At 40.5% G+C, this 15003-nt stretch overlaps 1 protein-coding gene across 4 annotated transcripts in view; it reads right to left on the reverse strand.

Moving 5' to 3' along the window:
• Positions 1-4952: 4952 nt before the first annotated feature.
• Positions 4953-15003, reverse strand: part of SYNE2 (spectrin repeat containing nuclear envelope protein 2) — a 185554-nt gene continuing 175503 nt past the window's right edge. For 3 of the 4 annotated variants that reach the window (XM_061464198.1, XM_061464197.1, XM_061464196.1), the window contains exons 104-112: positions 14558-14695; positions 13479-13673; positions 12400-12682; positions 11975-12043; positions 11037-11173; positions 10012-10141; positions 8646-8857; positions 7983-8171; positions 7040-7300 (exon numbers count right to left, since the gene is read on the reverse strand). In XM_061464198.1, coding sequence (XP_061320182.1) covers positions 7193-7300; positions 7983-8171; positions 8646-8857; positions 10012-10141; positions 11037-11173; positions 11975-12043; positions 12400-12682; positions 13479-13673; positions 14558-14695 — 1461 coding nt within the window. In that variant the 3' untranslated portion in view covers positions 7040-7192. Of the gene's footprint in view, positions 6005-6961; positions 7009-7039; positions 7301-7982; positions 8172-8645; positions 8858-10011; positions 10142-11036; positions 11174-11974; positions 12044-12399; positions 12683-13478; positions 13674-14557; positions 14696-15003 lie in introns of those variants that run through there. The other variant, XM_061464199.1, reaches the window with a different exon arrangement.

A 15003-nucleotide genomic window follows, 5' to 3' on the forward strand; every position in this document is an offset into this window, starting at 1 on the left:
TTTGAAATCAGTGTCATATTTACTACAGAGAAGGGAAAAAATGAGAGTTCAGTCTGGAATTTAGTGGTACTTTCATTCTGAGGGAGGTTTTCCTGTGAGACAAAAGTGCTTTGGTGTATCTTGGGCTTGATCATGTTCTGGCCTCTGTGCCTGTTGTTTTTTTCTCTCTGATTTTCCTATCCTGTGCAATCTTTCTGTTTAATACAGTTTTTCAAAGAAAGGTTGAAGTGATCATTTTGGTTTTGTTTTGCATTAGAAGTGCTGAACCTATGTACAATCCTGAAACAAACATCTTCTTAAAAGGAAAATGGGAAGGAGTGTGTATAAATTGTAAAAATTAGCTTCTAAATGGAAATTTTCTCTGGATTGACTGTGAAAGGACGATGCTGCAGATTTGCGCCACGTGTTGTGATTAATATGTGCCGTTACTAGCAGAGTGCAAATAGGAAAATGTTATTTTAACACATACTTTTTGTCTCAGTTAGTATACTTTTATTAAAAGTTACTACTAGTGTTTGTTTTAAAATGGGCAAAAGCCAGTCGCTGTTGACTCTGGATTAAAGTAGCTGTGGTTGTATTTGGACAAAGAGGAGGTGCACATCTCTAAAACAGCACGGTTTATAAATAGGGTGCTGTGTGACAAGGACTGAACAAGGGTGCCTTTGGCTCCTGAGATGTTGGGTTGCTCATGGGTCTGTATCCTACAGGCCCTCTCACATGCTGTGTTCCTGCTGTGGAGCACATCCATGTCCCTGCCAAGCCTGAGCAGAGCTGCCACAGTGCTTTTCAATTCTGATTCTGGGGAGGCTTTTCCAGTTTCAGCATGAATTAACTGAGGGCTGTGAGGAGGGCAGGGCTGGTTTATTGCTTTCCTTCACTGTGCTGCTGTATACCACCTTCTGCTGGGACCTGGCTGGAGGTGGCTGTTTCTACTTGAAGAAATGATGCTGCAGTTCTGGGATGTTTGTGAGTGAATGTGGTTCATGCAGGAGTGCTGACTGCCATGGGTTTAAAGAAGAAAATTAAAATAGGGAAATAAAAAGGCCCCAACTTTTCCTCATGCTGTTAAAATCGTGCTCAAGTTCTGCTCGAGACTGGAGCTAGAGCTAAAGAGTAAAACAAACCTGAATTTTTTTAAGAACTGTGGCAAGTCTCACAGCATTTCAGGCAGGTGAAGTGCTTTGTCTCCAGGAATGGGTGACCTTTCCCACAGCTCTGCCTTCTTGCAAATAACTCAGTTTTAGTACGGTCATGTTGCCAGTCAGAGAGGAGAACATGGGGAAAAGATGTGTTGGAACCTTCTCCTGTGAGATAGTGACTGACAGGATGAGTCCTCCTATAAAATGTGTAGCAAACTAAGAAAGGTAGCACTTAAAGCTTTCTTTTCCAATAAATATGCGTATTTCCACAACAGTAATATATTAATTCTTTACTGACTGAATGATAGATCTATACAAGGGTCACTGTGATGAAAGGAGAGCATCCTTTCAAGTGCTGGAACTTTTTCTTTTCCTCCCGATGGCATGTGAAGTATGGAAGACATTTTCTGTATTTGCATTATTAGAGTGGTTTAACAGAGCCTAAAAATGCAGTGAGGCCCCAGAAAGTTGCCTCTTGGTCCTATTCAAGCTGTCACCAGTGACCGGCCTCTTCTGAGGTAAGAATTTTTGTCTTGTCTGGACTTTATAATAAAATCAGAGAATCTTAGAATGGTTGGGATGGGGCATCCACAACTGCTGGGCATCCTGTTCCTATGTCTGACCACCCTCACAGTAAAGAACTTCTTCCTAATCTCTCTCCTTTCCCTGCCCTTCCCCATTAAGGGAAGTGCCCCTGGGAGACAAGTTGCTCTTACCTGGAGAGCTAAAGTTAAACACAAAGTGTGGATTCACATGACTTTGTTTGAGGGGCCTTAAAGTGAGCACAGCCTAACCCTGTCACAAGGTTACTGCTTTATAGGGATAAAGAGTGAATGTACATAATATTCAAAAGATCTATCCTGCTCAGTTCTTTAGATGGCAGAGAAGGTTATAAACCCCCTTCCTGGCTACTGCAAGTGAGCACAGCCAAGGAGAGTCACCAGCAGCTACTTTTATTAGCTCAGCTATAGGCTGCACCACTTCTTTCCATGGTGCATGGTCCCGTGATCCTTCCACACAGAGTTGGAAGTCACGGGAGCACCTTGCTATCACCACCGTTTGTCTTGGAAGAAAGCATTTAACATTATTTATGTCCTGCAAAATAATTGTTCAGCAAAGCAGTTAAGGACATGGTCATCTGTTGTGCTGAGCCAGTGCCTAAACCAGCACTAGAGCATTGTAAATGGGGAAATGAAGAGCAAGCAAACTGCTAAAATCTGGAAAATAAGTATTATTAATTTTTCACTGTGTTTTACTACTGAACTGTGGTAAATTACATGGCACACTGTTTCCTAGTGAAGGCTTCATTTTACTTATGATCTCTTTCCATCTTTATACATAAGAGTCACCTCCACTCATGCATTATTGAGTGTCAGTGATTTCAATTTATCTCCGTAAGGAAAACAAGACTGCTTTGCTATAAAAACGCCAACTTCTGCTGCCACTGCCTCAACTGACAAAACGTTAGGTCATCAATAATCCTGTACTAAGGAGCCAGCATGGCCATTAACAGTGATATTGCATGTTTCCTGTATCCGTTCTCCCCAGAATTTTCTGTTCTGAGTGCCATTTTGTATGTAATTTTAGTTTAAATGTTCCACCTTCACTGCATATTTGTAATGGAAACAGGTTTATGACTGAAGCTGGTGCCTTTTCAAGTATTTTATGTATGTAATACTAATGTGAAAAAAAAACATGATTCCATCCTTTCAGCTGCTCTTCAGTTCTGTGAATTTACTTGTAGTATTTGTCTAGTGATGTGTGTTTCATTCAGTTGTAGACTGTTGTGGCTGAATAAACAGGTATCATGAAACCTAAGTAATACATGGCTTTTTATTCACTTATTTCCTGTAGCTGAGCTCAGCCTGGTTCCATGGGTGGAGGGGGAATAGGGAGTAGGTATAGCTGACAGCAGATTGAGGTCTCATCTCCCTGACAAAGAAAGAAGACTTAACTCAAAATTAGTTTTGGCCTGGTTCCACTCCTTCATAAAATGCATGTGCAAAAGCATGGACATGCATGCTTGCTCTCACTATTGTTCTTGCACTCTATTAATTTTTCCCTTCCCTTCACTGAACACTAATGACCCAGTCCTGAATGAGAGGCTGCCACTAAGAAACTGGTGGGTATATATGATGACTTGTTTGAAGCAGACTCAGTGTCAGCCTACAGTGCCGTGGTTATTATCAACTAGAAGAAAAACGATTTAAAATAGGTTTTTAGGGAAAAAAAAAAAGTTACTTTCCTAGAATTATTTTTTTTTGGTGACATTTTGAGACAATCTCATGAAATCTCTTCCTTTTATTTATTACATCAACTGAACTATTTGCTGTAACTGTACATAATGAAATGAAATTGCTGGCTATGGAATTTTCTTTAGACCTTTTAACATGCTTCAGTTTTTTTTTCCCCTGCATAGGTTCCTTAATGGCAGAAGAACTGAATATCATGTCAGCAACTGACTATTACTTCTTGGTGGAAAGGTTTGCATGGGCATTTTGTGACAACCTGGCAATGAAATAATGGTTAGAGTTGGCTGACTTCTACAGAGGCAGAAACTTAAATGAGCTTAAATGTCTCTGTGTGGCAAGGGGTGGAGAGGATCCGTCATTTATCTATGGATACAGCACTTCTGTGAGCTGTAGCTGTGAAAGTCATAGCTGGAGCACAAGCCTGGCTCCACAGACACAGCTACATGGAGCAGTGTGCTAGCTTACAGGCTGTGAACACTGCAAGCTCTGGAAGCGCTGCTGATCCATGTGTCTTTAGCAAGCTGGAGCCCGGGCACTGCTACTTGGAATCATAGGATGGTTTGGGTTGGAAAGGAACTTAAAAGATCCATCTAGTTCCAACCTCCCTGCCATGGGCAGGGACACCTTCCACTGCACCAGACTGCTCAAAGCCCCATCCAACCTGGCCTTGAAAACTGCCAGGGATGGGGCAGCCACAGCTTCCCTGGGCAGCCTGTGTCAGTGCCTCAGCACCCTCATAAATGAAGAACTTCTTCCTAGTATGTAATCTAAATCTCCCCTCCATCAGTTTAAAGCCATTCCTCTTGTCTTATCATTACATGCCCTTGTAAAATGTCCCTCTACAACTTTCTTGTTGGCACATTTAGGTCTCCCTGGAGCCTCCTCTTCTCCAGGCTGAACAAACCCAGTGCTCTCAGCCTGTCTTCACAGGAGAGGTGCTTCAGCCCTGTGCTTGGGATTGAGGTTGAGACATACCAGTATGGAGCTGGCATGCCTTGACCCATACTTGAGCACAGAGGGTTGATGTAAACTACTGTATGGTACTACTATAAGATGTGTCAAATTGCAGGCTTTGACTTTCCATGTTGCTAATTTTGCAAGCTTAACCATATCAGTTAAAACATTAGTACAGTATCCTGGAAATAAGCCATGCTTTTTTGCAACCATAGGTGGGGAAGAAGCTGTTAATTTGCTACAGGGACTGACCATAAGAATGCAAAGCAACTTGCTTCATAAATCCCCTTGCCAGAAGATGAGGAATAAGCAATCACCAGTAGGGACAAGTGAAGAAAAGGTGGAGAATTCTTACAGGCTAATGATAAATCCTTATTTCTATAGGCAAGCATTACAGAAATGCCTGGTGAAACTTTGTATTCTTCCTTCAGGAAATTAGTTGCAAAGGAAAGGATCTGTGCCACTGAACACAGGCTCCACTTGCAAGTTATAATCTCTGGCTCTGACGAACAAATGAGTGGTTGTGCTTCTTCTGACACTTGCAGTAGGATGCAAATTGAGTTGACATACACAGAAGCTGCCCCCCACTAGACACACCAAGAGTCCCTCCAGACATTGGCTAAATTTTAATGACAGTACTCAAACTGTACAACCAAGAAGCAATGGCAATGCTGACAGTACACAGTGATTCTCCAGCCACTGCCAAGTGTCAGTTACATTTTAAAGATGAAGCTTATAAAAATGCACAATTCTCTCCCAAGATACTGTACACTATTCAGCAGGTTAAAAACTGAAAAAATCTTTCATTAAAAAAGTCATTACATGATTTGTATACACCAGGGATAGTCTACATAATCATATTCATCTAGAAAATATGTGCATTATAAACCTATAAACCACTTCCATGCAATGCAACAGTTTCTTATTTCAAAGGTAGTATAAAAAGACAACACAGCAGTCCTAGTCCCTAGAACACAATATGTAATACAAAACAAATGTGCACCTACTTATTAAATGTTTTAGATGAATAAAATACTGTGACAAAGATTCAAAACTAGATTTTTGAATATTTCTTTTTTGTTTCCAACAAGTGACTACAGTACTAAAAAATACAGGTAACAAGAAGTGTGTGTGGTAATCATTTTAGCCAAAGTGCCTCTTCTAAAGTTGTGATACTAAACCCCAAAGTTTGCTATGCTAACCTGAGACAGAGTGCTATCTTTAAGATTACTGTGATGTACTTTCTGCATCTACTCAGTATTTTATTACCTTGCAAATTTAAGACAGCTATAAAATAATCTTGCAAGTTTAAGACAACTTAACCTATAAAATGTTCTGTTTATTGCCTTAGCGTATAAAGTGTGCTGCTTATAGTTTATTTAGAAGTCCAAAAGAATGCATTTTGGTATAACTGAAGAGGCAAGGGCTCCTTCCTAAATTGGTGGAGGCCCATTAAGATACTGCAGCATCAGATGCAAAGAACGGGCAAAATTGTTTGCCCTTGTGCAGCTGTAGTCTTCCTCAGAAGATGGAATTATACAAGCCACTAGTAAAAGCAGTAGGAGGAACAACTGAAGTGGAAACGCTGCTCGTAATACACGGTAAAAGAAGTAGGGAGTCTGAGGAGTTGCTTGAGTAGGTTGTGGATGGCTTTCACCTCTGAAAAGGAGATAAAAAGGAGTGGGGGTGGGGAGGGAAGAGAAAAAACAAAGCACTTTAGAGTCTGAATTAAACAAGTTGTTTAACTTGGTCTCTAGGGTTCACCCTACCCTTCCAAGATGCAGGGCTGCCCATCTACAGCAAAATACACTAACTGTAACTTGAAAGAGTGCAAGGCTGCTCAGTGGGAAGCCAGCGGCTGTTCTGGGCTTACTGTCCTTACTGCTGAAGAAGAAACATTTATTTGCCATAGCTTAGATCACTGCATTTTTACCCTATTTTCAGATACAAACTTAACTTTTCCCTGGAGACAAACAAACCACTCTAAACACATATTAAAGTATAAAGGAAAGCCATCATTCAGACTGCTTAGCCTCTTCTCTCTTTTGCCATTACTGAGATATGTCCTTTGGGCAGGCCCTTATCTACTGGAGTGAAGTTCTACCTTTGTCCTTCATGGTCTGTTTGTAAGTGTTGTTGTTAAGTGGCTCCAAGCTGCAAGTTTCTTTTTCCAGGGATGCTAGTGGAATTAAAGGAGGTTTTACAACTGAAATATTTTCTCATTTGTCACAAAAAGTATTTTCTCAAGAGTAAAGACAAGCCAAGGTTGCACATTGGTGCAGAGGTCTAGGAACAGGAGTGCTAAAGGAAAGCATTCACCAAGATGCAACTCAGAGCTGGGCAGTAGAAGAGACACTACAGGTATGCAGAAATCACCTCTACCTGTACATATGTAACCTATGAAAATAGCTGCCTGGGTTTCTGCTGGCTCTCAGCTCATCTCTGTCTTTCTCACTATCCTTCAAGAGATCACAGAATCATAGAATGCTTTGGGTTGGAAGGGACCTTAAACATCATGGGCAGGGTCACCTTCCGCTAGACCAGGTTGCTCAAAAACCCTGTCCAGCCTGGCCTTGAACACCGTCAGGGATGAGGCAAGCAAATATAAAATAATACCTTCTGCTGCTGCTTTTTCTGTCATCTGAAGCTCTCTGTATGGTGATCTGTTGAAAGAAATAGCTTTTATTTTCAGAAACTACAAAGAATTTCTCAAAGAAGACAGTTGTAAAATTTACAGCCCTGTTGTAAATTCTGTAATAATGTACATGCACCTAAAAGGTAAAATGATTACATTTCAGGAACTTTCAGGCTAAATGTCAAAATATGCTATATGCTGACAGGAAAATATTAGAAAAAAATACTTGCCTGTTTCGCAGCAGGGTTGGATTTCTCTGTGACTTGATTATAGACCCCTGAGTCCAAGTCATCTGGAACTAGCAGCAATGCTCTGGTATCCTAAAAGGTAACCATGTATTCTTCTTTAAAATGCATGTTCAAAACTCATAACAGGTGAAGTGCAAAGAGCCATGCTTCACTGGCTCTCTGTGCGTGCACAGACAAATGCCTCTTTACATGTGCATAACCAGTGGTAAATGGATGCTCCACTTCTCCAGCATAAACAAATATTTTACTATGCACAACACAAAAGAATTGTAATGGAACAGATGCATACAGGTATTAACTTGAAAATATCTTTTATCTGACAGCCCTCAAGATAAGCAATGTATTGCTATGAACTACAACTCCTATGCATTCATTACACACTCCTAGCTCAACACTTGGTATGGCTCATAGGATAATTCAGGTTGGAAGGGACATCAGGAAGTTCATCTAGTCCCTGCTCAAAGCAAGGTCACCTATAAGACCAAACCAAAACCCTTATTCAAAGCTTTATCCTGTCTGCTCTTCAAATCCTTCAAGGATAGAGACTGCACAACATCTCTGGACAATCTGCTTCTATACTGTACTAACCTTGTGGTGCTGAAGTTTTTCCTATAGACAGACTTCATTATTCTTTTTTTCAGCTTATGAAAGCACTTAAGTTTAAAGTCAGACTTTTATAAATGCCTTTACTCTTAGTATGTTATTACTTTTCAGTATCAAAGATCCATGAACAAGTACTGAAACTTTAACTCACCAGATCTCCTTGTATGGTTTTTAAGTCACATGAAACCTGTTCAGTAAGGTCTTTCAGTTTCCTTCCAATTACACGGACCTTCTCATCAGTTTCAGTGTCATCAGCATTTGATTTAAGCAGCAGATAAGCTGTGAGTTCTTGACGCAAGTTCACTTTAAGCTGTTGTTCCAGCAGCTCTTTCTGTAGTTGCTTAGAACAAATAAAAACCAGTACAACAGACTTTTACTCTCAACTTTAAGGATGTTCTCATGGAGGAACTCTAGAAGGCTTTAAAGAACAACTCAACCTGCCTGAGAATCCGCAATACACAAGAATGACTATTACACCTACATATGAAATGAAGATCTCTCGAAGAGACTGATTGTACTTGCTTGAACTAACAGAAATAATTCTAGTAGTAATTAATCCATAGCAAAAAGACATTAAATGTTTGAAATTGGAAGTCTTACACCAGAATATACTGTCCATAAGAAACTTAATCCATATTATTATTATGATGCATAATTATGGAAAAAAATATAGGCAATCTCTATGAAGAAATTTTCCTAATATCCAGTCTAAACTTCCCAGCATTCCTGCTACTGACTGACCCCAAGAGCACAAAGACAATGATAAAAAACATGAGCATCTTGAAATCCCACTTCTCAGTATGCCATAACTTACCTTCAATTTCTTGACCCTTTGTTCCAACATCTGCATGCTGTCTTGAGCTGTCGCTTTTTGCAGCTTCTCCAGCTCTTCCTCCGTTTTATCAAGCCAAGCAGGGATGTTGCTAAGATCTGAGTTCAGCTGCTGCCACTGCTGCAATTTCTGTTTTATTTCAAGGTCACTTCTGAAGTCTTGAGCTTGGATGAGCTCCTGCCTATCAATAATGCCTACAAATGATAGAACAACAAATGTTTAAATCTTCAGTAAGGTGAAGAGTGTGTAAACACAATGAAAGGAGGTTTACGAGTACATTATTCTTCAATCTAGTCAAGGCCAAATAATTGCTACCAAGTACTACTGTTATCCAGACACAATTTTCTTGAGATTCTGCAAGTCTGTAAGTTTCATATTACCGGTCAAGTTATCCACATAGTAATGCTACACATTAGTTGAAGATGTTTTAATTCAAATCTAAGGAGACAGAATTCAATGAGCCAAGCCATGATTTAGTAGACACCAAAATTCATCATGTGATAAAGTATAATCTTTTAGGAGGATCCTAACAGCAGTTAGGACTTGGGTTTATGATTCATCAGTCCCATGCTAAAGGAGCTGCAGACGCCACCTGTGTGTTCACTAACACTATTTCTGGAAGCACATCTAAGCCCTTCTCAGAGGTCTTCCTGCCCATCCCATGTATGGGACTCAATCCTGGTCCATTTGTGACAAAACCTAAGTAACCTGGTGCATATAGCTGCAGTCTTGCAGTCACTTAATTCACTTTTGTGATTGCAGTACAGATGTGTTATTACAATCTCAAGCACCTGAAACCAGGAACGAGGTCCTAAAAGGTTAAGAGAACCAGGTTGTTAGCCTATTTGGAAGAAAGGGCTGCAGCGAAAAAGTGAAGGACAGAATACATTACCAGCATTGACAAAGCATTTCTGTAAATGGGAGCTGTAGCATCTTGTCATATGGAGTACCAATAACTGAGAAAATTAACTACAGCAATCTTAATTTAGAAAAAGAGATGCACTACTTTGGTTTGAAATATGATTAAGTCTGTGAAGTATTCATTATCACACAGAAGTGAAATTGTTCCCATTCATTCCAATCAACAAAGAAAGAAGTATACTATGAGTGATAAAAATCTCAAATCTGGCAGAAAATGTAAAAACTTAGAACAGCAAATACAGGTTGGATGGTAAGAGGTGAGAAGGCAGCTCAGCAAATTTTAGCAAAATACATCAATTTAGAGGATATTGGTTTACTTCTGTTTTGTTTCCAAGGCAAATATGCTGCCTTTGTGCCATCTCTGCTTTGTCTTACACAGTCACAGGCCAAATACCCCAGCACCAAAGCCACTCCAAATGCTCTGTACCTGACTGATTCTCTGCAGCTGCTATATTCACAAGCTCTTGCTCAAATTGGGGTTCTTCATTGTTCATGTCAGGAGTTGTAATTTTCTCATTGTTGATGCTGCTGCTGCTTGCAGAGCTGAGCTGATGCACCTGGAATGACATTTTGGTAGGTGAGTCCTGCAGGCTGTCAAGCTGTCAAAGCTCAAGCTTAATTTCTGTTACTTTGGGGTGGCTGGGTGGTGCATCAGTTTTAGTACTGGGCTTCTGCACCTTTTTTAACAGTTTATTCTGGCTCCCCATGCCTTCTCAGTAAACAAACACATACCATAGTGACACTAATTATTACAAGACTGAGCACGGCAAATTAATTGTTTTTGCACTACATGTAGTAGACAATGTACATTTACCAACTGTCTTTGTTGGATATTGGGTCTTGTATTATTGACTAAAACTGGATTACTGACTGATAAAAGCAACCAGATACCAGTATCTTGTGCTCAGAAGAGTGCTTACAACTGGTCCACTAAGGCTGGCAGCTGCTGGCAAAGTCACAGCAGGCATCCAGCCACCAAGGCTAAGGTACCAATGAACAAGAGCCATTTTGGCATATTTTTTAGTGCCCAGAAGCAGATTAAATGGTGGGTTGCATGTTAGAAAAGCACCCTTCAAATCGGTCTGCCTAGGAAAGGAAGATAGATACATCACTAACTATCAAGGGAGGGTATTCATTCAACACTCTCTCCTCTGGGGAGGTTAGATTCCCCTAGATTTTATGACAACAAGGAAATAAATTCCTCCAGACACTGACTTTTATCAGGAGCTTAGCATGATTATTCCGAATTCCTTTAAAGAAGCTTCCATAGTGAGTGGATAGAGACTCTCACTGGTTACCTGAGCCACCAGGAATAATGTCTAAATTTGCATGAAGTGAACATTCCCCCTAAGACTAATCTTTTCCTTGGTGCTGGAGGAGGGAAGAAGATGGAGTTATAGGAACAATAGACCGTGTAGTAAAGGTTTAGTGCCCATACACCTTCCAACTCACATAGTCTGGCTTATAGCAAGTACTCGTCTCTGGATCAGACGACATATTTCCAACCACTTCTGCCTGTTTATATTGGTGTTTCCTGCGGACTGGACTGTCTGGGGAATGCCAAGGATGAGCTTCTGAAACAGATTTTCCTGAAACAAATAAAACCAAACCCATACACCATGAGTGCAAAATCCCATCTCCACAAGGAAGATGTTGCTTTGTGTTGTTAGAAAGCGCTTTGAATAAAATGGCATCAACTTATGGCAAAAAAATGATAGTTTTGCAGCTTTCCTTGCAAAGCATGCACATCTGCAAAACATGAACAGTGTTCTAAAGGTAATGAGATGAGAGCCATGCAGTTATGGGACATTCTGTTTTCTTCTGGAAAATGCTTTAACACATGTTTGAGCATTCAAAAAAAAAAATAAAAAGGCTGCACTGTGGTTTTGGAAAGTTTGCATCCCAATAACACTATCACACATCTGCAACACATGTCAATAGGGACAACTATAGACATGTCCTCATTTGGGGAATGTTTGGTTTGGATTTAAAAGACAGGACACACGCAGTTCTGTCATGCACAAACCACAAAAAACACCTGCAGAGTTGGAACTACTGCCTTCAGTAATTATGCAATCAAAATTAGAAACAACCAAAAAAGTGACACTACCCAAAGCAAACCACCAAGAAAGTACCAAAAGACTTTGGATCAATACAAAGAAATGCACATTAACCACCTTGGCATTTACCAGGCAAAATCTAAATGGTATGTTCTTGACTGCTTTGTAATGTACATGTGAATACTGCAGCGTAAGAACACCATGGCAGGATGAGACATGGTGTCCACACAAGGCAGGAAGTCAGACATTACGTATGAGAGAGGTTGAGGAATATAGCGTGCAGCACAGGGAGATTGCCATGTTCAGACACATGCATTAGCAGGTGCCTACCAGAAGATGCTTTCAAAGTTTTTGTGGTCATTTTAAGATATGCCTCAGGATTTTCAGTGATTTCTACATCTGAAAAAAGAATAATGTCATTTTCCTCACTATTTAATATTTTCCAACTATTAAGAACAACTGAAACAATGAAGGACAGCAAAGACAAAGCACAAAATAAGTTGGTACTATTTTCATCTAACAGTCTTAGAAAGTAAGGTTTCTAAAACCCTTATGTTTCCGAAAAGATAAGCTTGGTTTAGACAATACCATTCCCTTCACCGAGACATCTACGAGATGAGACTGCTCACATCTATTAATAGTACCTGAAAATGAACCAACAATGTGGGAGGAAGACCTCAATCCCCCTCCCTTCCCACACAGGGACATCCTGCAGCTGTCCATGTCAAAACAAACAGCTGGCAATTGGTTCTCACCTGACAGAGCACTGTAGTATGTCGCTTCTTCTTCATCTTCATGAGAGGAAGAACCTCCCACATCACCTGTGTGATCCCACTCGAGTGGGATGGAGTCAACACTGACAGGGGTTTCACAGCCTGATCTTTCATGACCCTGAGTAGGGGGCATAAGGTGGCAAAGGGACTGTGTTGAATTGGGCCCCTCGCTGATGGCCTTCTTACACCAGGGATCGTTCTGGATTTCTCTGGAGTCTTCTGGATCTGTCTCATTTTCAGAGGTGTCTCTGTCATCATCCAGTCCCTAAAAATAAATAACAATTATTGCATATTAATAAGATTTACAATAGATCTAAGCTGCTTAATGAGCTAATGATTGAGCCACATGCTACTACGGGGGACTATTTCCTGGTCAGCTGCAGCAATCGAAGACCATGTGCCTAAAACTGAAGAGAAGCATCAGTTCTGCGTCCTTTCTCTTTAGCCAAAACAATCCTCGCATCAGCAGCAACCTCCCTTTTTTCACAACACGCAACCACCACCATCTTTCTCTAGTTTGCAGAGAGAGGTACCAGTTCCAAATAGGCAGCAATGAAATGATGCTCAGGTCGGGGTGAACAGCTGCTCATAGATGTTCATGTTACTTCCTCAACCTTGCTTTCCAATAGATGCTCTTTCTTTTTGAGCCAAAGCAAATTGAGAATCATCTAAATGTTCCAGTGAGAAGAGCATGCTGTTCTCCATTCAAGGTTATCCCAAGAAATTGGACAAACGGGTATTCTAAGCACATTACTGAATTTAGAGAAAAAAAAAGTGATACTAAACCCACCAAAAAAGCCCTCAAACCACTACTGTAATAATGTTAACCCTGTAAACTACTTCCATGCAATTATCCAGATTCTGCAGATGGAGTCCCAAAACGAGAGGTGTGAGGAGAAAAGACTGGTGACAAACGTTTAGCAAAGCTGGCAAAACTACTGAGTAGGTCCTGACACCTTTGAGCTCAAGCCACTTGGTTAAGCTGCTAAGAATAAGCAATAAGAATTGCAGTTCAAACATCAAAATCTTCCCCAAGCATCAAAACAACTGTTGCTTCTTACAGGATGCCTTGAAGTCAGTCTTTGATGGAAGCGGGCAACTCGCCCAAACACTTCCTGACAGTATCGATGAAGTTCTTCCAATTCGTTCTCAATAACAGCAGCATCCAAAGGCTCACTCTTCTGAATCAGCTGCTCCCCAAAAACGATTAGTTGATCAATCTTGTTGGTGTTTAGTGTTATTTCCTGCTGGAAACCCTATTTGGAACACAGAAGAAAAATAATTATTTCTGCAACACCCCTTTTTAGCTTAAGTTTTGGGTTTCTTTTCATTGCACTGAAAGAAAAGCAGCCATTGACATTGTTGTCTAATGTCATTTGGCAAATATACTTTTACTCAAGAGGTCCAGAGGTTTGTTTTATTAGCAGGATTACAGTTCCAAGTGAAGTGGCATTTTGCACCCATGTGTATTTCAATATAATTGCAGTGTCCTGGGCCTGCAGGGGATCATGACAGAGGAGCTCAGCTTATCAGAATTTATCCTTCTCTGCTCTCTTTTCCTCAGTAATGAAGAAGTTTGTTTGCCTGCTTGGGCCTCCAGCCTACACAACAGTAAATCTACATCCCAAAAAGATTAACAGTGCAGGGAGAAGGAAGAAACAAGCACATGAACAGGTAGCACAGAACTAGTATATTCTTTAGAATCACTGCACACACCTGCTGCCTTTCAGTTGGAAGTCCCAGCTACAAACAATGCACTCAGAGGAGAGATCCTACCTTAATGCCAATTCAAAAAACCTTCTAATGAGAAAAAAACACCTGAATTTGGGAACGTAGCTTTTACTGTTAACTTGCATGTGGTCCTTTCCCAGAGAGATATCACTTCATTGACTCTCAGTGTTAGGAAAAACAGGCAGGATAGAACAGAACTTGAACACTGAGCCTGAATTTAAATACAGTTTAATCTTGATTAAGGATAGGCCTTAACAAATGAGTGGTGTCTTAATACAAATATAGTCCTACAGAGATCTGTTGGTTATTGTGAAGTTCCAGAAAATAAGATGATTCTGTCAAGAGCGGGCAACCCAACAGGATTAGCTGGACTGCTGCTATTAAACAACTACTTTACAAGGATACGTACATTTAACTGGCGCATTTTGTCATCAAAATTACTTTCTGAGAAGTGCTCCACATTTGTCAGCTGGAGGTCCATTTCTGTGAGCCAAACAAGGATGCTTTCTCTTGTCCCCTCAAATTCATCTCTCCGATTGGTGAAGTGCTGAATAGGAAGAAGAGAGGCAGGATTATAAGACTTCAGCTACTAAAAAAGGTGGTCATAGAAGCCCTCTGAAAACAGTGTTTTGTTTCAAAATTGCTGTTAACCTTAAGGGCTGTTGGGGAACAAACAGCAGCATGCCATGTGTGAAAACTGCCCCTTTCCTGTAGTGATGCTGGAACAAAGTGTCCTATGTTAGTACATTATTTGTACGAGAGAGACAGTAAAACTTAGGCAGAGCAAGATGTGCTTATAAAATTATATTCCTGCTTCCACACTGGCTATCTTCTCCCACATCATTACACCAGTGT

The sequence above is a fragment of the Pezoporus flaviventris genome, unplaced genomic scaffold (assembly GCF_033815535.1).
Source record: "Pezoporus flaviventris isolate CSIRO_AGI_PZ_B2104156 unplaced genomic scaffold, CSIRO_AGI_Pfla_v1 ptg000036l, whole genome shotgun sequence".
NCBI classification, from domain to species: Eukaryota; Metazoa; Chordata; class Aves; order Psittaciformes; family Psittacidae; genus Pezoporus; species Pezoporus flaviventris.